Below are 23,959 nucleotides of genomic sequence, written 5' to 3'. Positions count from 1 at the left end.
TGTTCACTTTTCCCCAAACTGTCATTATCATAAGCCAGCCATCCTCTGACATAAACAAAACCTCAATTCGATTTTCAGAAAAACCTTTAATTTATGCCTTTTTCCCCCCTTAAAATGACCTATCCTCATATAATTTGCATCAATTTGATACGACTTGCTACGATGTGCACTATGAATTCACATCATAAAGATTAATATCAGCATAGAAAGGTGCTGCAAAGAGCAAGTTGGGCAAAATAAGTTACTACATCCATTTCCCCCAATTATTTCTGCCTAAAACACATCATAATATTGTTTTTTTCTCTCTCTTGTCTCTCTCTCGGTTGCCTTTGGTCATAAGCACAAAGCCTGCTTCAAAAATGGAGCCTTTCCACTAGTTGTTTGAAACTCATTTTGATGTCTTTAAAGGCACTTTGACAACAAAATCTTGCATTAGGCTACTGTTTTGCCCACACTATGCCGATGTGACTGGCTGCCCAAAGTTTGATCCAGAGCGTGTTGAAACAAAACAAACTCCACCTTTCACTAGATCCCTGCTTTTCCCACTTTCCACCCCCTGGCTGTACTGCTACTCCACTATCTCTCCCTGTCTCTGTATCTCGATCTCTCTCCCCTATCTCTCTCTCTCTCTCTCTCTCTCTCTCTCTCTCTCTCCCTCTCCTCTCTAATGACAGTCCATGGGGCAGATAGGCAGATATATTTACACTGGTGGGCAGGGGATGGAGGAAGGGAGTCATCAGCCAGCCAAGCCCCGTCCAGCCCTCCAGCTCCGGAGGGGCGGGGGTGGAGCCAGAGGAAAACCCTGGGTAGCTGGCCCCTCCCAGGAGCAGGGCATATCTCTCTGTGCTGTCCCCGGCCCCCGGCTCAGAGCTCTCAGCTTTTAGATGGGACCAAAAGCCTCGCCGGCCCCCTTCGCCGACTCACACACTCCCACATCAGCCCCTGGGGGGGAGAGAGAGAGAGAGAGAGCGCAGAAGAGGAAGGAAGGAAGAGAGAGAGCGGCAGACGGAGAGAGAGAGAGAGAGAGAGCGGGGGAGCCTGCTGCTAGCGCGCACACTGGCTGAAAGAGACACAGAAGAAGACAACCAGTGTGCTATTTATTTTTGTTTTTTTTCCCCCCCTCACACCAGTTTTTGATGAGGCGGGCTCGACCTCGTCTCAGCCTGGGGTCCAGAGAGGCGGCCGGGGGGGTCGGAGCGCGAGTGTGTGCCGCTTGTCAAGTGTGTGTGATTTTATTTTGCCCCGTTTGAACACTGGAACCGTACTGTAAGCATTATGACTCTTCTGGGCTCTGAACACTCCATACTGATACGAAGCAAGTTTAGATCAGGTAAGTCCTACAAAACTGTAATATGTATTCACTTGTCTTATATGTAGTGTCATGTTTATCATTGCATGTGAAGGCATTCTCGTGCACACTCCCTGCAGCCGTGCACTTTGAGTATACAGAGTTCTGCTGAATCCGAAGACGCATTCCTTGGTAACAGTTTGTCTGCCAACGCTTGACATTTATAGAGCGCTTCTTCTTCTTCTTCTTCCCGTTCCCCCCGAGGTCATCCCGTGCGCGCATTATGTCATTCATGTGTCCCCCGGGGGGGCGATGATTTGCGTTTGACGCCCCGCAATACGCTCCTCAGCAACACCGGTGCGGTGACAGGTGCGCGTAATTTACCGCGGGGGGGGCACGCCGGATGGTACGAGGAAGGCCTCTCGGCGTAAGAACCGAAAATCCTCCGTGTGCCAAGCCCCCCACCCCCCCCACCCCCGGACGACAGGGCGAGATGGATTCACTGACTGGGCGTGTTCTTTTGATGGTTCCTCTGCCCCCGCTCGTTAAAAAGAAAAAACAAGGGAGCAGAACATGTGAGGGCGATGTCCCGGGGCAGGTTGGATGCACTTGTTTTTTGCGTCCGGCTGCTGAGAGACCTCCTTCGCTCTGCGGTTCTGTAACGGGGCTGATAACGAGAGATTAGGCGGTGGATTGGGGGGGTGGGGGTGGGGGGGGTCAGGGGTTATCATAACGCGGCTGAGATCGAAGCTGAGGGTGTGTGTGTGTGTGTGTGTCTACCTGTGCATATCAAAAGAGGGGAGGAACGGTATGGACTACAGCACTGATTTAAACTCCCCTTAACACACAGCAGCTGTTGGGGCTTTGTGTGTCCATCTATCTTTCTCTCTCTCTCTCTCACTCTCTCTCTCTCTCACACACACAAACACCACACCACACACACACACTCCCATCTTTAATTCCATCACTCTATCTCTGTACGTCCACTTCTTACGCTGAAGTTTGCTGGGCACTTTTTAGGAGCCTGTGCATGTGTGCTACAGTAGTCTGACCAACACTGCCACCTCCCTGAGGAAAATGTAACTGATGGCGGCGATCAGAGCTCTCACATCCCACTCTCCTTGCTTTTAAAGCTCGATATACAACTCCAAAAGCAGTGTTTTCAACCTTTCAAACTGGGGCAAACAGGATCGACCGGGCCTCAACCCTTCCTCGCAATCTCCCTCCGAAGCTCTAATTGCTTTCCAGAAATGGGAGGGTAAATGATGCTTTTCCTTTGCGTTGTTTAGAGCAGACCGGCGGGGTGGGAAATGACCCCCGGTGCTCTGGGGAGGCAAAGGGGAAAGAGAGAGAGAGAGAGAGAGAGAGTGTAGTTCAAAAGTAGTGGGAGTCTTGGGCAAACGTTTGGCGGGGGCGGCTCAGGGTTCTGCTGCGTTCCCGTGTTGCTTTTGACCCACGTGCTTCAGCCCGGTTAATGTGGCGCAGATGTTGGAGATACGCCGCCTCTAATGCCGAAAAGGTCACCTCGCTCCGAGTCTGCTTGATGTTGCAGTCAAGCGGGATTAATGCCGGGGATGGAGGGGGGGGGGGGCGATGCGATGTGATGTTACAGCCCCGACAATGATTGGTCGGAGTGTATTTATGGGCGCATGAGTGAAATACAGTGCGTAAGCGAAGTAAAAACCGCCTCTAAATCTCCCCCTGATAACCGCCGATGACAGAGGGAGTCTTAGCCGATCTGCTCGCGCGAGATTTACGGTTTTCTTTAAGCTGCGGTCGGCCCGGGTTGCGTTCGGGCGGGCCTGTGAACATGTGAAGCTGTTGCTCCTCGCGCCGCGCCCGGGCCGCGTTATGAAAGCTATGGGAACTACTGCTGCACGGTTTTAGCTACAAGGGAAGATAGAGATCTCACTTAAGTGCTCCCAGCGGACCACATGGTGTGTGTGTGTGTGTGTGTGTGTGTGTGTTACTGACTGGTTCTCATGCCGATTTGATTAACAGCTCAAAGGGCTGTGGCCTGTTGCTCCGAAAGCTGGACTGCCATTACGTAATTGCATGACAGAGGCGTCAAATACGAGTTAAATCAATACAAGGAGGTGTCAACCACATGGTAAATGCTAAATCAGTACCACACACTGGCACTCTCTTCGCGAAAAGACCTGTTTTGTGTCAGTTACCTCACCCAATCTAGGGTTTCTTGAAAGATGTTTCATGTCATATACTACTAGTCTTTGTATGCAATGCTCTAATAATCAATTTGAGAATGAAAATTGATCCCAAGCCCATATTTTTTTATTTGGTGGCAGGTCTACCTTGGTGTGTTTGTCTTGGATTAGACCTTTAAAGAGAAAATACACCACAACACACATCTCACATATCTTGTTCCAGTGATCTTGGCTGGTTTAATCAGTATTTCTGGCCAAGATGCCATATCATCAAGAGAAAAAACCTTGATGTGCTCCATTGACAATGCATGGGGCACTGGCTTTAGCGGAATATAATGCTTTTTGAAGCTTTTACACTCAAATGAGCTTTTCTCATTGTAGTTCTGCAACCCAAAATGAGCCCACATCACCAGAAAATCACCCTGGAATCACACTGTCGACCATCATTCATTGTCAGTGGAGCAGCTCCAGAGAACTGTATCTTAATGGCAACACAGGTGGAGTGTTGGCTCTCCTGTGTCTGGCTCTGGTTCATGTTCACAAATCCAGCCTGAACTGTCCAAGACCATTGGAATAAAATATGTGAGTTCTGTTTTAAGGTGGATTTTCACTTTATGCAAGGGTATTAGACTAAAATAAACCTCATACGTCATTGAGGAATACCTGTTTATTAGAAGTTATACACTCACGCTCATTCATCTGTCCTGACTGCATTCCTGCTCGTGTTGAAGGAAAGTTCAGGAGGATTGATGTAATAAATGCAACCAGTCCCTTTAGCTCAGTAGTTAGAGTTTCAGTGTAAAAGTTGGTGAGGTGTTATTATTAGCCTGTTGCTCTGTTACTGGGTGACTGTGAGTGTGACTAGGACAATAAATCAGATTACCACCAGCCTGTGTTAGAATCGCCACCGCCACGGTGCCAACTGGGCCACACATTATTTGTACGGCATATTTCCGCTATAAATTTGAGATTTTGCAAATGCGGCGGTTCATATGAAATTCATATGCTCTTTGTTGTGCAGAAAGCCAAAGTCGGGGACGAATCTCTCCGATTTCAAAGCGAACGGCGAGAGAACCGGAGTATCATATGCTTCAATGATCTGTGATTACACCGTTTGGCGCAGGTCCTCTAATATAATGTGTATACTTTGCAACCAAGAGCGACAACCCTCCGTTTTTTAGCGAGGCTTTTTAGAAGAAAGCCCGGATTGTATGGCAGCTGCTGCGCTTTTGCCGACAGAATAATTGATAACCCTTTCAATAAGCATAACGCAGCGCAGCAACGATCCTTTCCTTGAGTTCATATCAGAGAGGCTGTGCAAGAATTAGCTAACACAATTACATTTCATTTGTCACCTCGGAGAGAGACGGATTAGGAGAGAGAGCGTGCATGTAAGCGTGCCTGTACGCACGGACGGGTGATCGTTATTGGGGGGGGGGTGGGGGAGGTGAGGCGATGTATTTTTATAAAAAATACTTTTCCTTTGACCGAGGCCGTATCAGTGACATGTTTTGGTCAGCTTTCAGTCACCGGCTAATGCCTGCGTTGGCTCTTGTGTGATGTTGCGAGCAGCAGGTCACGGCCCCTGCACTGTAAACTAAAGCAGATGTCAGATGAAGGGAAGGGCCCGGTGTTACATAATGGAGGTGCTCTCCCAAGAGAGACCTTTCCGCGCTCTAATGTGGCACCCGAGTCCACTGACATTTGGTCAAACTGTTAAAGAGCTCAGAAGTTGTTACATCAACAAGCTTAACAAGCTTAGACTCGCGGACTCGGGTTTTTATGGCGCCTGCAAAAAGTGCAGCGCGAATACGAACCACCTGAGAGAGATAATTAACAATATGAAGACAAGCACAGCCTGATTAGGCCACGCAGAGAGGAGGAACACTTCATACTTGTGTGTCAGATCCAGGATTTCACCGAGAGACCTTCAGATAACAGTGGGGAGGCAAACACACACACACACACACGCATGCACACACACCGAGACAGAAATAAAGAGAGCAAAGAGCCACAGACACAAGGAGACGAACAGACATGGGGGAGGCTCTATGTTTATGACCCCACACTCCCACCTAGACCACTTGCACACGCACACACACACACACACACACAGCACACAGAAACGTGCACACCACGCCGTGCACACACACGGCGGACCACACACTGCTGAGCAGATCTGTTTAAAAGCCAGGAGCTGTGTTTATCATTCCCTACATCCTGCTCACAGAAATATTTGTGAGCAAGCAGCTTTGGGTTTTTTTCTGTTTTCTGCATGTATATGTATATATGTATGTGCGTGTTTGTGTGTGTGCGTGTGTGTGTGTGTCTGAGCTGCATGCTGTCTGTTGAATGAGTTCTAGAGATTGGCATGGGATGCTTGTTTCATTGCAACATGAAGTGAAATTACACTTGGTGGCCACATCTGCTCTCCAACTAAATCCAGCAAGTAGTCCGAGTCAAAACTATGAAACACAATCAGCAGTATGTATTACTTATCTAAAGTGGGTTGAATTCTCAGTCTCTCCCTGCCTCTTCTCTTTCCCTTACCTGTCTTTCCCATCCTCCCCTCTTTCTGTCTCCTCTTTCTCTTTCTTTTCATCCTCATCCCTCCCTCTCTCTCTCTCTCTCTCTCTCTCTCTGTCTTACCCTCCTCCTGCCCCAACTTTAGTGCTACAGTTAAGACTTCAGCAGAGGAGGACACGAGAGCAACTGGCAGACCAGGGCATCATGCCTCGTGAGTAACACCTTCCGACCGTGCACATACATGCCGAACGTACATGCGCACGCACACACACACACTTCCTTCCACTCACATCAACACATAGGCATGCACAAGTGCTTTTAGCCTGCAGCGGGACAGAAAAGACAGAGATAGAAAGAGTGAGAGAGAGAGACACAATGAGCAGAGGCAACAGCAAACATGTCGTCCCTCCACGAATGATGCGGTCACCCTGTCAGCCAATCAGTAACAAGATATGTAAATGTGACAAAGATCAAAAATTCAAATCTGTTATAATATATTTTATAGAGACATTTACATTGTCTACATTGGCATTTGTGCTGCCCCATATTGGTTGATTGTACAAATGATGGAGTCACCCCATGGGCCAATCAGTAAATGAATGAAAAAGAAATTGTTTCTCACAATTGTAAAAATCCAACATGAGGTACACTGATGATCCTGGAGGCAAATTTGTAGAGCAAGCTGGATAGATTTCAAGATCAGAACTTGCGGTGTGGTAGATATGACTATTAAAATCGCTGTACTTTTGAAAATGCTGCAACGCAGTCGTGAGATGCGTCATTTCCCAAAGGTTTGTCCAAATGGAAACACTGATACTGAGATATTGCACAACACGTGGATGAATGAACAAACGAACGAACAGGCAGAGGCCGATCCTGTTGCCAACCGCCTGAAGAAGAACACAAGAGGAGCGAGAGAGAGAGAGAGAGAAAGACAGAGAAACAGAAGGATAGTCTAGGTCAGGTATGAGCGACTATGTGCCTTGGAGGGCCGAGAGTCTGCAGGTTTTCATTCCAACCAAAGACTACCCCAGGTGGTTTATCTGATTAACACACCTTCAACCAGGGAGGAGGAACTAATCTGTGAAATCAGCTGCTGTAGTCTTTAGTTAGAGTGGAAACCTGCATACACTCTGCCCTCCATTGCACATTGTTGCCTCTCCCTGATCTAGCTAGTGTGTACAATTGTGCCATCTGACTTCGGCCTCCGAAACATGACACACCACGAGGCACTTACCTCACCATAAAACCGTGTAACCAGAGTCCCTGCAATCACCGCTGCCCCCATCACACCATGTTAGTGCTGAGGCCGGACCTATAAATTGTCTCTCTCTCTTTGAGGGACGGACCTACACCCTAGATTAAAGCATGGAAACAGACAGACGCAGCGAGAGCCAGGTAGAAGGAAAGGAAAACAGTTAAAAAATGACAGACAGCTCTACAGACAAGCAGATCCCAAACTCTAGGCTCTAGACTCTAGAGACGGATGAATCCACTGGTACTGACAGATCCAGCGGTGGATCTAGAGGAAGCAGGTGGATACATGCGCATAGCAGGCAGGCAGGCAGGCAGGCAGAGAGACAGGCAGATGTTGTAGCCAGGCGAGCAGGCAGACAGGTCGGTGAGTGACCGCCGAGGAATGCTCTTGTGCTGCAAGGGCTTTTGGACTCACAGCGACTGCTCAGCCAGCGGGCCAGATTTACATAGACAGTACCTGTTTACAGCACAGCACATCAAAACACGAGGCACGCCCAAACACGACCATCTTGCAACATAGAGCCCGAGCTGCGATGTCGCACTAAGACAGAGGCTTTGTGCTTCTTAGACATCAAAATAGTGATGAGAACATTTAGACCCATCTGCAGCGAGGGAGCTCTTAAACCCCAACTGCCACTAGGATTAATGGGCTCTCGTGTTCTTTAGGCCAGAGCGTCCGCTGTCATGTTTTGCGGCATGACTTACATTGGCGATGCCGCTTAAGTTTCAATGCCAGCACACGCCACAAACGTGACACACTGTTGAATATTTCTTCGGCGTTGTGCATCGTTGGCATGCGTCATACGGCACTTCTGGAAATCTGCATTTCAGATATTCACCCAAAGGAAACAAACACTCAGATTGTTTAGCGTCTGTTTTCCTGCAGCAGAAGACATTTACAGCCGCAGATAGCCACCTATAAAGATCTTATCAATGTCTGTATTTTTGTAAAGCAACGATGTGTCATCTTGGCAAACGTGGGAGCAGCGAGAGAGGCCGGTGTGTAGCATTGGTCCCACGGCTGTAGGCTAGATGTTTGAGCTCTGGAGTGCCTGCAGGGATAGGAGGGGACCGGGGACCGGGGACTGCAGGCCAGGGATTTGTTGAATGATATCTCTGGCACCGTTTGCCATTTCACAGAGGCTCCAGCCTTCCAGATAAACGCTGGTAAGTGTGCGGGGGAACGGAATCCAGAGGCCCGGCGAGGCCCTATCAGTTTCTAGGAGTCTGTCAGAGATAAGGCAGCAAGGAGAACTGCAATTGGCCAGCGGGCTCCGAGCGCTTTTTAAAAAGATTCTTCGATTGGTTGTTTATCTCTGGATGGCGGACGGCGGCGCAGATGGAAAGGGGGGTCGTGAACAGATTTGTACACACTCTCGAGAACTAGCTTATCACCCACGTCTATCTCCAAACCAGCAGCTTCATCTCCCCCCTCTGGGTCTTTATGTCTCGGGGGCAGCGCAGAGCCGTGAGTCCCTCCCTCCGTCCTCCGTCCTCCGTCCTCCCCGCTAGACGTGATACTTCAGATGCTGGCCCGCTCTGCCTGGCTGTGTTATTCCTGCTGGGGAGATGGACACGGCGCAGGGTCTGTGTATATATTACCCAGGGAACATCTGGTGTTTATTAGGCTATCCGAGAATCCGCCCCAGCCTCTCGGGGCTGGCTGGCGTGTGGCCCTGCAGAGGAGCGCGCTGTCTGACTGCTCGCCACAGGTCCGGCTACACACACACACACAATCTAATATTTCCTCATAACAGTAGTAGGGCTACAACTGCAGGTATACCTTTGCACATGTGCTGAACCACACTCTTTCTACAAGGCCCCATTTCCATTTCCATGGCAGCGGTGCCTTTTCTGTAATCCTCAGTGGATGGAAACACAAAAGGAAATGATTCTTGCCTAATGCACCATACGTCTTACCTCTTAGCGCAATGTTTACATTTGGCAGAAATAGTCAGCAGGTACATGTATCGCGCTAGGTTTAAAGTGCATCGTCTGTTTTAATACCACCGTAGAATGTTTAAACGTCCTGTAAGCCGGCTTCAGACTTCACCGTATCACGTTACACCGTGCCCGCGCCCTGGGACGTCCGTGGCGGAGTCTAGTGACGGTCTCGCTCGCCGTCGCGCCCGTCGCCCCGTTTGGTTACACAAGTTTAAACACACTTAAAGCCCCCGTGTGTCCCCGCGATGTCAAATCAGGTCTTAAATCAGGCCCGCGTGCCGAGTCCGTGTCAGGTGTGGCGAGAGGGTTTGAGACGGCAGGGGGGGGGGGGGCGACTCGGTGACGGGGCCGGGACAGCTGAATTGTAAACAGATGGTGATGTCACCCTGCTGGCGCACGGCGGACGGGCTCGCCAACGTGACGAGCACATAGCGAGGCCAGGCGGGACGGGACAGGACGGGACGGCAGCTGATCCTTCCACACACACCAATGAGAGGAAGGACAGTCGATCCATGTTGGCATACAGAATCGTCTGTCCTTCCTGGCTTACTTTACCTCCTTCCTTCCTTCCATCCACCCTCCCTCCCTCACTCCCTTTCTGCCTTCCTTCCTTCCTTAATTCCTTAATTCATTGCTTTATCCCCTCCCTCCACCCTTACTTCCTTTGCTTGATTTCTACCTTCTTTTCTACCTTTTTCTACCTTCGTTCTTCCTCCTATTCTCCCTGCCTTCCTTTCTCCTTTCCTACATCCCATCCTAAAATTGTTCCTTCCTTACTTTCTTTTCTTTCATTCCTACCTCGCACCCTAACTTTCTATGTACCTTCATAATATCCTGCCATCCTTTCTTTCTGCCTCCCATCTTTCCATCAATTCCTTCCTTGTGTCCTTCCTCCCATCCCTTTCTTCCTTACTTAATTCCTTTATTCTATCCTTCCATTCTTACTTTCTCCACTCCTACCTCCCTCACTAACATTCCTCCCATTCTCCCTACCTTCCTCCCTTCTTTTCTCCCATTCTCCCCACCTTCCTCCCTGCCCTCCTTCCTTTCTTCCTTCCATACTCCCTAATTCTCCTCCTTACGCTTTATAAAGAAGGATAGATGTCTATATTTGAGTGAGACATTGAGCCAAATACTTGCTGTATTTGGAAATAAAAAAATAATTAATATCGGAGATGAATCTGGCTTGATTTTGAAGTTATTTTTTCATGTTTCTTATGAAGCATTACCTGTCACATCTCCAGTTTCAACCCATTTTTCACCAGACAATAATACTTTTACCTGAGGTGGCCAACGAAGTGCTTTATATAATTCATTTCATTCTGGCATTGTATCTCATTTCATCCTCCAGATTTGGCCTCCGAAATATGTGACTACAATGATATTTGACCAAATAAGTGCTGTTGCTATTTCTTTCCCTGAGGTAATCGAACTAGATTTGGTCTCTTATCGTCACTGCTAGGTAATCAGTCTAGGGAGGTCAGGTCTGGCCCTGATTATTTATACTGGAATTAATAGAGAGAGATTGTGGAAGGTAGACAACTCTCACCCACTGCAGACCGTTCCCTTTAATTAGAGCTACTCCATTTATTTTTCCAGCACTGAAAGTGTCTGGCCGCACCGGGAGTAGAGCAACAGAGCGGATGAGATATTTGAACTGCTCCAAAGCAGAGGAGCAAGGCAAATACCAGCCTTATTGAAGTCTGAAGGAAGCATTGGCAGTGTGTAGTGCAGAATGGAAAACAACAGCAGAATGCAACGGGTCCATATTGGATAGCGCCACTGTGGGTTATAACACCATTTTGTAGATTTGGTTTGTTGAATTATAAACCCACAAAATATTACAGTTGTATTTACATGCATACCCGATAGATTAGAATAGATAAACTTTATTGATCTCCATGGGGAAACTGGGTCGAGAATGGGATACAACAAAAAACAAAATAGGATATAAATAAGAATAGAGCAGATGACGGTAAAAACCACAATTACGAAAAACACTGCAACCTATTAAGGAAAAATATTTAAAATGAAAAGTACGAAAACACTCAAAAATTATTTCAATTGCAGCATGCATGCATAGTTCAATTTTCAGGATTATTGTCATGTACATTATAAAAGTTCAGTTTGTACATTTCAGCGGAATGAAAAAATAGTGCAAATACACATAAAAAGTAGTGCTGGGTGCAGTACACCTGCATTAATAGTGCTATGTGCAAAGTAGTAGTAGTAGTAAAACACACGGAGACAAAGAAAAATGAATGAAAACTACAAAACAAATATGAAAATATATGCAGTATTGACAGCTCTGCAAAAGGCAGATTTATATATGTGGTTTTTACCAAGTGTGTGTGTGTGTGTACAGTATGTTGCTTATGGTGTGGTCCTGCTGTGTGTTGTGTAGACCCAGCCTCAGACGGCTCCTCTCTGGAGGCCCAGACGAGGCTAAAGCGAGCCCGGCTCGCCGACGACCTGAATGAGAAGCTGGCTCTCAGGCCTGGCCCCCTGGAGCTGGTCCAAAAGAATATCATTCCCCTAGACTCTGCCGTCAGAATGGCCACCATGACAGGTATCCGTGTAGAGACGTCACGCGGTTTCCCTAACACACGTTTATCACCTGCACCTCAACGTGTGTGACTCTAAATTTAGATGTGTGTGGTTTGATACTCACTCGCGTTTTGAGTGGAAAAGAAAACAGCACGTCCCCCCTCCTGGTTGTGTGTGTATATTAACCAACTATTGTTGAAGTCATTTACTAAGCATTACAAAGCAGTCTATTTGAGATTGTGATCTACTACTACTACTATTGTGATCATGCACTTTAATGAATGCACTGCAGCCCTCTCTGTAATGATCTCACAGCACAGTCTAACAAAATTTTGTGAAATGCGCACAAACATTCCTCCGCCATGAAAGGATTATGTGGCAATAGCACAGATTGGGTGATGTGGCAGTAGCATAAGCTGGACTCGCCACTTTTTACTTGTACATCATGTGAAAAGGTAAGCTAACAGTTACATTTAGGCAAGTAAAACAAGTTTGGTTAAGGTTACGGTTAGGTTTAGGCGACTGAAACTTTGGTCATGGTTAAAGAGGAACTAAACCCCAAACCCAAATGTGTGTAAAGCCTATCTAAATCTAATGGTAAAAAGCATGCTACTGAAAAGGCCATCTGTTATTGGCTGATCTGTGGTGCCAGGTGATGTCACCACCTGTTGTACTCTATAGAAGGTGACATCACCTGGCACCAAGGATCAGCCAATAGCAGATGGCAATTTCAGTAGCATGCTTTTTACCTTTAGATGTCAGGCTTTACACACATTTGGGTTTGGAGTTTACTTACTCTTTAAATATGTGAATATATAAAAATGTGAATTGAACCTGGAAAACATTATATTCCACTGTGCTATAGCTATGTGAAACTAATCCCTGTTTCTAGTTGCATCGCTTCGAGCATTGTAAGACACCGTGCTCATGTCCCAAAAATGTCTCGAGACCATGCTGGATCTCCAAAAACTGTTATTGTGGCGTTGAAAAGGCAAATCGCCTTTTGAAAAGAGGTGCTTTCCCAACAGCGGTGCTTTAAATGTATATTGCGGACTCAAGTGTTTGGGGAACCCTCTTGAGCTATCCACCCACAGCCATGTGTTTGATTTAAGGAGATCCAAAGCTTAGACGTTCCATTGATTTAGGGACGTCCAAAGCGTCAGGGCTTAGCCGCCCCGCCGTGCCGCTCTGACCTTGCGATGTTTGTCTTTAAAACCCCTGACATGTTAGTCACTCTCGCTATATCATTCTTGGCGGAGCGGCCAGTGTTTTTGATACTCTCCTATGTTTTTGTACGTGCCGGTTTTATGTTTGCCCCCTTGAGCTTCCAGTAAACATGTTGCGTAAAGGCTGCAGTCAGCTGGTTTACACTACCTCTGTAGGAGGAGTGCACCATGGTTTATTGAGATGAACAGCAGCTGTATTTGGATCCACCCTTTCCTTTAGAAGTGTGTGTGTGTGTGTGTGCGGGCACGTGTAGCTGTGTGAATGCATGCATACTTGCGTGTGTGTTTGTGCGAGCACTTGCTGTGTGTTTGCGTGCATCCTTGTGTGTGTGTGTGTGTGTGTGTGTGTGTGTGTGTGTGTATCTACCTCCCCCGTGTCTTTGCTTTAACTGGCAGACTTCTATGGCTCCAGTGAGCCACCTACAGAGCTTTGTGACAGGACCAGGCTGTTGTTCAGCCGTCACCCGAGGATCCCCCCTCCTGCAGCATTAACCCCTCACCTTAAAGCTCCACAACCCGGTACAGAACACTGTGAGACGATTGGCTGGTAATTTTGGAAACTATTTGACCCGCCGTAACTAACCCAAAGCGACCACTTGAAAAACGGAAGCGAGCGTGCGCCTCGCAGATTTCCTGTAATTCTGCCATCTCAATCTCCTGGTGACATCAAATTGACTTAAAGACTTGTTCATGGAAACAGCATGTTCCGTACTGTATGTAAAAGATAGAAAATGCACCAAGCACACACTAACAGCTCCATAAGTGTAAGTGTGTGAGTGTGTGTGTATCCTCTCTGTGACCGACTGTGAGTGGAGAGAAACAGCGATCAAGTCGTTAAACATGAACAGGTGGGAGGAAATGGCATCTAGGACAATGCTGTGTACTAAGCTATGTGTTAAGCTGTGTGTGTGTGTGTGTGTGTGTGTGTGAGTGAGTGTGTTTGTGCAAGTGTATGTGTGTGTTGGGAGGTCAGAGAGTTACACAGAACGGGACTGGTGCCGTGATTGAAACCAGGGTCTGTTCCTGGCAGGTCACATGTTTGGATACTAAAAGAGAGACTTATACCTCTGCGCACACACAACACACACACACACACACACACACACACACACCAGCCTTTACCACCTCCCTCCCCTGGCTCTGTCCCTTCACTAACCCTGGCTCTCTCAGATAGCGTAGCCGCTCTTAGCTCCGCCAATCAAAGCCCTGTTCACTATCAGGCCGGCCAATCAGGGCTGCCCTCATTGTAAAGTAGCCGTGTCAGTCTCTCACCAGCGCAGCGTAACACCTCTGGCCTGAGTGCTGGACTAGGTGCAAGTGACAGACAGGCAGTGTGTGAATACCAGTGTTCGCAGCTGAAAGGAGAGAATGTGTGTTGTATACAACTTGCGATGCACGTACAAAATCCGCCCACAAACACACTCACACAAACACACTTTGGCAACGCTGAGACACACAAACATTCCCCCCTTTTTCCCCCCCCTCTCTCGTGTCAAACAACATTTAAAGCATGGTCTTCTTTCCCTCACTGCTATCTCTGTCTCCCTCCCTTCTCCCCTCAGTAAACCATGGTAAGTTCCCAAAGCAAGAGGACTCGTACGCCTTCGAGGAGGACAGCAGCAGCGACAGCCTGTCCCCGGAGCAGCACCACAGCGACGAGTCGCAGGGCTCGGCCTGCCCTTCGTCCGAGGCCGTGGGCAGCACGCCCTCCTCCTCCTCCTCGCCCGCCCTCACCAGCCCGAGACAGGTACACAAACCTCTGTTCTCCAGGTCCCTTCTCTTCTTCTAAATCTCCTCCTCTTGTTTTCCCTCTCTGTCTTTTACTCCTACTTTGTTGTACCTCAAGCAGTTGTTGCCAGTTCTCTTCTGCTGCATCGAGGCTCGGCTGTGGTTGCCCTGCCCTCCAGTGGCGGCAAAGTGAACTACACCTTCCTCCTCGTGTCCTCATGGTTGCCAATGACCGTTGAACTAAGTTCAACCGGGCAGGTGTCACATTCCCGCATGCCGCTCAGTCCTGCCGGCCAATTCATCCTTAGCTTTCCCCCACTGCTTACCTTTCACTGGTGATCTCATTCCAACGGTCACTTGATTGAAATTCATGCCAGAACAGTGTTGTTTATACCCTTGAAATTTTTTTACCTCTGACATGTTCCCATTTAATCATCAACTCTGTGTCTAATATCTGATTGAACTGCCTTTGGAAAAGCTTTTTGGAATACTTTTGAGGATGAAACATCACTAAGCCTGCATTTTATCAGAATTTTATGGTAATAATTATTCCATTTTGATTACAAGATGTCTTGCAAGCAGTCTCCACACCTCTTCAATTCATCTTTATAATCCCCAAGGGGAATTCTTTTTGCTGCCAGGTGAATGAAACAGATGCATTACAAACGACAACACAAGTCCACAGCATACATAAAACCAAAGGCAACAGCAGCAAAAAACAATGACACAAACAATAGTTGACATATATTTGATTGACAATAGGGAGTCAAATAATCAGATGAAAACAACAGTGAACTGCTGACATGAAATGCTTCCTTGTGTCTCTTCACAAACTGCTTCTGCGTTCTTGGCGAAGATGAATTTGTTGTCAGTAACTGTGCCCAGGTATTCATGACTTTGTTTTAGCACTGTGCCAGGACAAAAGTTTGGCACAAGCCATGTGTCAGAAGGAGGGGATAAAAAAAATCTTGGATAAACCCGTTTGATTGAAACTCCACTTCTAAACGGACCGGTTTATCAAATGAGCATACTGAGCAGAAAAATATATTCTCAGTCAGTATATTCAATATTCTACAATCAATATTGATTGTGCAAACATAATTCCCCTGCAGCTCAAACTGAACACATTTGAAATGACAGCATTTTAGAATGTGGGCATAAACATTTCACATTTTATTAGCTTTGGTCTGGAATTACAAAACTTTTCTTGAACATTTAATTTGCATGAATGATTCCTCATTCCTCCTCAGAGCCTCCATTCCCAAGAGGTTCTGAAGATTTTCTGTAGTTGCTTTGGAGTTTGTACTTGTCCAACCAGTCACAGTAATCCAGAATGACGCTGGACCATGGGACGTCTACAGCTAGACCATGGGATTTCAGCATTTGATGACAAACAGCACACAAAGCAGTTTATTGAACCAAAGCTTTTGCAAGGTCTAGTCCTTTTTCATAAGTCTCCATGGTCAATTTGTAGATCTGTTACCTTCGGTTTACTATTTTGTTTGGGAGTTGTTGACAATGTTACAGATGCCACATGGGGCACAAAGAATAGAGAGTGCAAGAGGCAGCGGTGAAATGGAAGTAGAAACCACTGTTGCAATGAGGAAATTCCTGGTAGTCAGACTGGATCAAAAAGCAGCTTCAGCATCAGAGTTTTCAAAGTCTTTTCTCTTTATCTGTGAACAGGGGGGTGCGACCAGAGACCCACCTGATCAAAGCCAGGATGAAGGGCTGTCTGGTGCCAACAACAGCCAGGCTACTCCACCTATACCTGTTCCTGCTATTGTCAAGGTCAGCAAATCCTTAAAGGTTTTACTTTCACCTCTCTTTTACTTTTTTAACTTAGCTACTCTCTTTAAGATATTTTATTCTCTCTATAGACATTGAAAAATGTTGCAGAAGCTTGGAATAGAACATTAGTTCAGTTTGGTTCCAGTCGGGTGGATTCCATGTTCTCACCGTCCCATCCTCCTTACCCCGAACAGTCCAAGACATCAGACAAGAACCGACACAAGAAGCCCAAAGATGTGAAGCCCAAGGTGAAGAAGCTCAAGTACCACCAGTACATTCCTCCCGACCAGAAGGCCGAGAAGTCCCCGCCGCCCATGGACTCGGCCTACGCCCGGCTCCTCCAGCAGCAGCAGCTCTTCCTGCAGCTCCAGATCCTCAGCCAGCAGAAGCACGCCCACACGCACACGCACTCGCAGCAGCATGCGCACGGCCAGCAGACGCAGGCCCAGGTCCAGGCTCAGCAGCGGCAGCCCACGTTCAGCTACCAGCCGCTGCACCCGCCGGCCCAAACCCAGAAGTAAGTCAAACTGAACTGATGACGACTTAGAGTTTATGTATATAAGCCAATGTGCCGCATGTGACTAGTATCTCACCCGCTTCATTTCTTCCCCCTTCTAGAGGAGCCAGCGATCCGCTGTCGGTCTGTAGCTCCAGCGGTCCTGCCAGCACAGTCAACAGTAGCTCCTCCTCTCCGGTCAAGACCACATATCCTAATCAAACCAGCATCTCGCCAGTCAAACCTGGGCCTCTGCCAGCCAATCTGGATGACCTAAAAGTAGGTGTCACCCCATGGAATTCAGATAACAAAAACCAACAATGTAAATGCCACAACTGCCTGTCATGACTTAGGTCAAAGTTATTTGATCTCAAGCTCTTCCTCTTCTCTCTCTCTCTTTCTCTCTCTCTCTCTCTCTCTCCCGCTGTGCCAGGTGTCGGAGCTCAGGCAGCAGCTGCGCATCCGCGGCATGCCCGTCTCAGGCACCAAGACCGCCCTCATCGAGCGCCTGCGGCCCTTCAAGGACTCCAACGCTAGCTCCTCCCCGTCGGGCTCCAGCGACATCACCACCGTGACCTTCCCCGTCACCCCCACGGGCTCCCTGTCCTCCTACCAGTCGCCCTCCTCCTCCAGCGCCCTCTCCCAGGGGGGCTACTACCCGTACCCCAGCACTTCCTCCACCCCTCCCATCTCCCCGGCCTCGTCGGAGCTGTCGCTCAGCGGCTCGCTCCCCGACAGCTTCAGCGACGTGCCCATGTCCTCGCCGCCGCAGTTCGCCCTGCAGCCGTCCCCGGCCCAGCTCAGCGCCGAGGAGGGAGGCCTCGGGGGCGGCGGCCTGGGCAGCGGGGGAGGCCCGCGGGGAGGGGAGGGCGGAGGGATGGAGGGCCTGGAGGCGGAGAAGGACAAGATGCTGGTGGAGAAGCAGAAGGTGATCGAGGAGCTGACGTGGAAGCTGCACCAGGAACAGAGGCAGGTGGGTGGATTATCTGCTCTGATGTTATGTTTAAACATCAGTGTCATTCTACAGTAACCCTTTTTATAGGGTTATAACAAATAACCCTAAAATATCAAAACTAGGACAAAAAAATCAAAAGCAGAGTAAGCTGCACAGGGCAACTTCACACTTTGGCGGCCCCAAGTGGCAGTGGGCGATAACTGTTCGAATTTTGGAAAGTTTGAAGGACTTCATTACCCAAAAATCATGTAATGTGGCATCAGTAAACTGCTGTGAACTCCTTGGACCTACATTTTTTCTCCTTAGTGGCTGGTAGGGGTGGAGGGGGTGACGAGGTTCAGCCATCAGGCCAATACCAGAATTTCATTTGGGCAAATAGGGCGAATCTATGCCGGCATCTCAATTATCTTCTGCTGCAGCCCCAATTTGTGATATAACCTGATAGCACAGGTGTATTTTACATAATAACCTTTCCTAGTGCAGCTTTAGTGTTACATTGTTATTTCATACAGTATATAATGTACGACATTTACATAAATACCTTTGTGACCATGCTTGTTAGGTTGAAGAGCTTAAGCTGCAGCTCCACAAGAGGAAGCGTTGCTACGGAGCGACGCAGGATAACATCCCTCCTCCATCTCAGCCCCACCACCCCTCCATGCACCACCAGCAGAATCCAGCCATGATGGGCCAGCACTTCTTCGGCGTGACTATCAAGCAGGAGCCCATGTCCCTCTCCTCCAGCTGCCCTCTCTCCTCTCCCAAGCAGCTGAAGACTCCTCCCGGGAGCTGCATGGAGGACATGGGACACTGCGGCGCCCCCCTCCCCGGTATGGGGGGTCCCGGCGGGCCGCGGTGCATGGACGCGGCCCCTTCCTCCGGCAGCCCCTCCACCATGTCTGCCTTCCTCAGTCCGCAGTGCTCACCACAAGACTCTCCCATCGGAAAGCCCTCTAGTAGCCCCCAGCCCTCGTCTCCTAATAACCCCTACCTGCTATCACCTCCGCTGGGAAGGGATGGCTGCAGTCACCCCCTGCCCCAGGGCAACACCAGGGCACGCAACATGCAGGTATGATGCATTTACTGCTATGTGAAACTAGTTAACTAACGGATGTACCCTGTCCAACTAAAATAAAATAATCAGATGTAGTGGTAAATGAATAGGTGGGTAAACCTCCAGTTGGTGTTCATCATCATGCAAACAAACTGTCTTATGTCTTTCTGCTGTATTATGTTTTCTAACCAGCATGGTAACACTGTACCAAAACATTTTACCTCCCTAACTACAGATCCAGCAGAAGACTGGAGGCCAGACAGTGAATTGCTCTTATCCTTCTGACCAAAGAGGCCTTCAGGGAGTCTTTCCCAACTCAGCTGATTGTGGCCTCAACCACAGGGGCACAACCAAGGCCAATAACCCTAATATGCAACCAAAGGTAAGACTAAGTCAAGAATAAGAGTATTGATAGGTGCAATGCAGTGGTGTCATGTACGTATCTGAATCACCTCACATTCACTTAACCATTTTTCTCTTTTCCATTAATGTGTTGCCTTTCTCTGACCTTATACAATCATCTTCCATTATGAGGTTCATTGTCACTCTCATCATATCTCCCACCCTTTGAAACAGAGTTCACCCTGTTTCATCACATATTCTTTCATATGTCAGTGACTTTTTTTTTTGCCAAGAACTCTACAGTTCACAACGCCAACCCATTTTTTAAATTGACTTTTTAACGTTAGGAAGCAGCTTATCTCATCATCAGGGCCTAATTCACAGTTCATTCTGTACAGTACTCTCACATTTAGTAAGCTCCCCTTCTCTAATTGGTAGGCTAATGTTACTTTTCGCCTATTTTTCATGTAGATGTCTATATTGCCCTCTCCTCGGCAAGTTGGCCAAAAGTGCCAGGTCTCTACCCCTGCCTTCAGTAGCTCAGAATCAGCTGCATCTGACTTAAGACAGCCCCCATGCTATGAGGATGCAGTCAAGCAGGTAAACTCAAGTCCATGCTAAAACTCATTAGATAGTGGCTGGCCAAAGTATTTTTTTAACCCATTGGCGTTGCTCTAACTGCACTTTTCCCTCTATCTCCCTTCTATCTCTGAGTCCATCATCTATATTGCACCCCTTTTTTCATCCATCGCTTTGTTCACTGCACTTACTTTCCACCCTTGACCAAGTTTGAAGCAGATTGGTGTTTCAGTTGTATAAACATTCCTTGGAGAGAAATAGAAGAAGAAGTAGCAGAACTAGCTGTATTGGTTGAGTTAAACCTTAATGGGCGGAGCCAAAGAACCACACTTCAGAGTGCAAGTTAACTGGCAAAGGTGGTCAAAATGTAAATAAAAAGTATGAATGGCATTCACTTATTTTTTCATCCATTCATGACCATGGCATTCATGGTCTTGGAAGGTTAGTAGGCTAGCTAACTAGCTACCTAATTAGCTACCCATACTGATAGCTAGTATGGTAGCTAGGCTAGTATGGGTAGTTAGAACTAACTAGCTAACCTACATAATTTAGTATGGCTAGATTTCATTAACTTTTTCAGTTAGTAGCAAGGACGCTAGGCTTCATAATAACTACCTCCCCACTCCTCACCTCTGTGTAAATAAGAATTTGCTCTTAAGTGACCTGCCTGGTAAAATAAAGGTTAAACGTCTTTCTTCTGGCTCCAGCCAGAAAAACTTCTTTGGCTCCGACCTCCGGTTTAACTCAACCAATAAGATTATTTCTGCCTTCAGAGCAGCTCAGTCTTTGACAGATGTTTAACTAAAACTCCATTCTGCAAGTTTGAATGAATCGCTTGATAGCTTGCATCTTTGTGTTACGTGAAATCCATTTCAAACAGAATTAGCTTGAAATTTCAGCCATTAAATAACTAGGTTTAAAGATTAAGCCACTTTTCCATTTATTAAAAGTATTAACCACTGTTTTATTACCATTACAGCAACTGACCAGAAGTCAGCAGATGGATGAACTTTTGGATGTGCTCATAGAGAGTGGAGGTAAGGGAACAGATTGAGGGTCAGCTCTAAAATTCCACATCTAATGTAATTTCTCAAATAATGCTAGCATCCATGACTGAAGGTGTAGCTGGCATTGCACATACATAGGCAAGTTGGTATTAAATGAAACCATCTTACCTGTGCGTCGGTATTAAATCCTCCCTCCCTCTCCCCTTTCTCTTCAAGAGATGCCAGCTAACGCCAGGGAAGAGAGAGAGAGGTCCTCTGTAACCAAAGTTGTGCCTCACATTACTGTGTCCCCAGGGAGCGCCGGCCTCGTTGTCCCGAGGTTCCACCGCCACTATGAGCACCTGTCCCCTCCCCAGCTCCCTTACGACCACTCGGCCAATCACATCGCCGACAGCCACCTGGAGACTCTGCTGGGCAGTCCCATCGGCCGCGGAGGGGAGGCAGCCCTTCTTAAAATGGCCGCCGAGGAGGGAGGCCAGGAAGACGAAGGGAACGGAGACAGGGAAGGATACGGCAGCCCCCATAACCACCACCACCACCACCACCACCACAAACTCCTGGCCAACAGAGACCTGATGGACACTCCGACCCCTCTGTCGCCCATCAGCACCAAGGTGTCCCCCGTCCCCGAGGTGCAGGGGATGGTGGGCATGACCTTCAGCGAGACGCCGTGGGAGACGATGGAGTGGCTGGACCTGACACCGCCCAGCTCGGCCACGGCCTTCAGCGTCGCTCCGCCCAACGGGCCCAGTATCTTCAACACAGAGTTCCTGGATGTCACAGACATTAACTTGAACTCTGCCATGGACCTTCACCTGGAGCACTGGTGAAAGCAGCAACACTATCCGAGTGTTGACCAGTGTCATCAGATAGCCATCAAACACAAGACACCAGCTAGCAGGTAGCTACTAGCTACAGACCACTGAGATCAGCTACAATACCGACCATACCAAAGAATTATTGAGTGCTGCCCATAACAGATTCAGTGTGCCAGCGTTTGTTCCCTGTTGCACTGCAGCGGGATGAAATGTCATTAAGCGTAGACCATTAGCCTAGATCTAAAGATCAACGACTAAGTCAGAAATTGAACTACAGAATTATATTTTGCCATAGACTGTTGTTTATTTTTTCCAGTTTGCCTGAAATACAGTTTTCATGTTATTGTCATACCCAAAAACCAAAGACCAGGTGCTTTTTGACATGATCTTTGTCCTTTTGGACAACGATGCGCACAACTACCAAATCAGTATGACAGTGGACACATGAAGGATTTTTCTAGAAGTCACCGCAATGGAAAGACATGACTACAGTGCTTTATACCAGAACTTCCTGCAACATCAGTGTTACGCCATCTAGACTTGAAGACACATTTTGACAATCATTGTATACTTTCTGAGTCTATGTTTGTATTACTGGAAACAAGAAAGAAATGACAAAGCGAATTGGATTGCTTAGTATGGCCAATTTTGTAAATATCATAACTATCTGTACCGACAGAGACAAGTTGACGTCTGCATATTTTGTCAGCGGTGTGGGAGAAGACACAAACCACAAAACAAGTGTATTATGTATTCAGTTCATCATTTGATGTAAATATGAAAAAAATCTCACTTTGCACCTCTAGCTTAGTACACATTTGTCACAGTTTGCTTGAGCATAGATTATGTGTGCAGAAACGGTTGTCATTCCTTTCAAGGACCTTTTTTTATACAAGTTTCTTTTCACTATTTGGCATATTTATTCACAGAATGACATTAGGGAGAGGAAAAAATAATAATGTCTATGAAAAACCTTTGGTCTTAACACAGTTTTAATCGGCAAAAAAACTGTGCCGAATTTACAACTATTTCCCCTCACCATCCATTACCAATGTATTATTCCCATCAAAAGACATGGACAAATATTCATATAAAAAAGAAAGCCCCATAATAAATCAGATGACAATTTTCCTTTATATACTACATTCTTTAACACTATAAAGTGATTTCACTTAACGGAAAGTCAGAGGAATGTTAATGAAAAATAGATACAATTTCATCTCTATTATTTTTTCTTACTTCATACTTAATTCTTGATTCGTCCCTACAAATTTCACCCTTTGTATTTCCAAGACCATCACAGTTATTTATTTTTTTCTTTTATATTTATACATTATCATGTATTTATACTGACATTCCTTTATGATAGATTGGGATTCTTGATTTACCGGAAAACTCCAGTGCTACCATTCTGACCATGCACATTTCTTAGTACAAATTTCTCTTAAAAATGTGATGCAAAGTGAACCGACCACTTCAGAGAGAGAACGCATTTTCTTAAATCACTTTTCCTCAGAGAAAAATATGAAGCGGAAATGTCCATTATTAGCACTTGTGAATAGGAAAATGTAATATATTCAGATCTTTACTGTGAATACTGCACATAACACAGCACAAACTTGCACCCGAGCCTATAAGTAGTTGTCATAATGTGAGATTTTTTTTTTTTAATACTCTGATTCAATTTCCGGAAACCTCTAAAGGTTTCAGCCAGAAGTCGATGATTTTCTGTTTTCAACACAAACAACATGAAAGAAATGAAGTACCAGGGCCGAGACGTTTCTGATGAAATGGGAGAACCTTATAAAAACATTCTGCATTTACGATTATGTGCCTTTAAATCTGTAAACCATGCATCGGGTCTCACTTAGTATTCTGTTTTGACCAAATATTCCTTTTTCCTGTTACTTATGAAGTAAACTGTTGCACTTGTTAAATGGGTTCTATGGTTACATGTACGAATGCCCATCCTTAAATATATGCCAAATTTCCTTTACCTTCTGTCTAACCCTTGTTTTGTTAGATTAAGAATATCTACTGGCCTTTTTTTTTTATTTTATACCTGGCGGAGGTTGATTTTGCCGTCATTTTCCCTAATCAAGAGAAAAAAAATCACATCTGACAGAAGCTTCCATGTTGCTTGGCCACTGACTTGCTTTACTATTGTAAAAAAAAAAAAAAACAGTATTTGCCTGCACCCCTGTATACTACAGAAAGAAGAGCAATAAACTTATCA

General features: G+C 46.8%; 1 protein-coding gene across 1 annotated transcript; it reads left to right on the top strand.

Moving 5' to 3' along the window:
- Positions 1–1,275: 1,275 nt before the first annotated feature.
- myocd (myocardin) lies at positions 1,276–23,942 on the top strand. The gene is made up of 13 exons (XM_071522145.1): positions 1,276–1,330; positions 6,125–6,190; positions 11,585–11,749; positions 14,516–14,700; positions 16,368–16,472; positions 16,667–16,989; positions 17,091–17,247; positions 17,402–17,941; positions 18,486–18,992; positions 19,213–19,359; positions 19,791–19,919; positions 20,878–20,935; positions 21,122–23,942. The coding sequence occupies exons 1-13, from the start codon at positions 1,276–1,278 to the stop codon at positions 21,733–21,735; spliced, it is 3,051 nt and encodes a 1,016-aa protein (XP_071378246.1). The 3' UTR covers positions 21,736–23,942.
- Positions 23,943–23,959: the final 17 nt, after the last annotated feature.

The sequence above is a fragment of the Centroberyx affinis genome, unplaced genomic scaffold (genome assembly GCF_046629955.1).
Source record: "Centroberyx affinis isolate AG114_WGS23_722 - 3 ecotype Tasmania unplaced genomic scaffold, CSIRO-AGI_Caff_v1 ptg000955l_1, whole genome shotgun sequence".
NCBI classification, from domain to species: Eukaryota; Metazoa; Chordata; class Actinopteri; order Beryciformes; family Berycidae; genus Centroberyx; species Centroberyx affinis.
The sequence above is the reverse complement of the archived record's forward strand: the minus strand, read 5'-3'. Positions and strand labels throughout refer to the sequence as shown.

Bases quoted from the DNA above. Each gene is read 5' to 3' on its own strand.
- myocd (XM_071522145.1), top strand. From the start codon at position 1,276: ATGACTCTTCTGGGCTCTGAACACTCCATACTGATACGAAGCAAGTTT. The intron at 6,191-11,584 runs GTGAGTAACACC...TGTGTTGTGTAG, and splicing joins AGACCAGGGCATCATGCCTC to ACCCAGCCTCAGACGGCTCC. The intron at 20,936-21,121 runs GTAAGGGAACAG...TTTCTCTTCAAG, and splicing joins TGTGCTCATAGAGAGTGGAG to AGATGCCAGCTAACGCCAGG.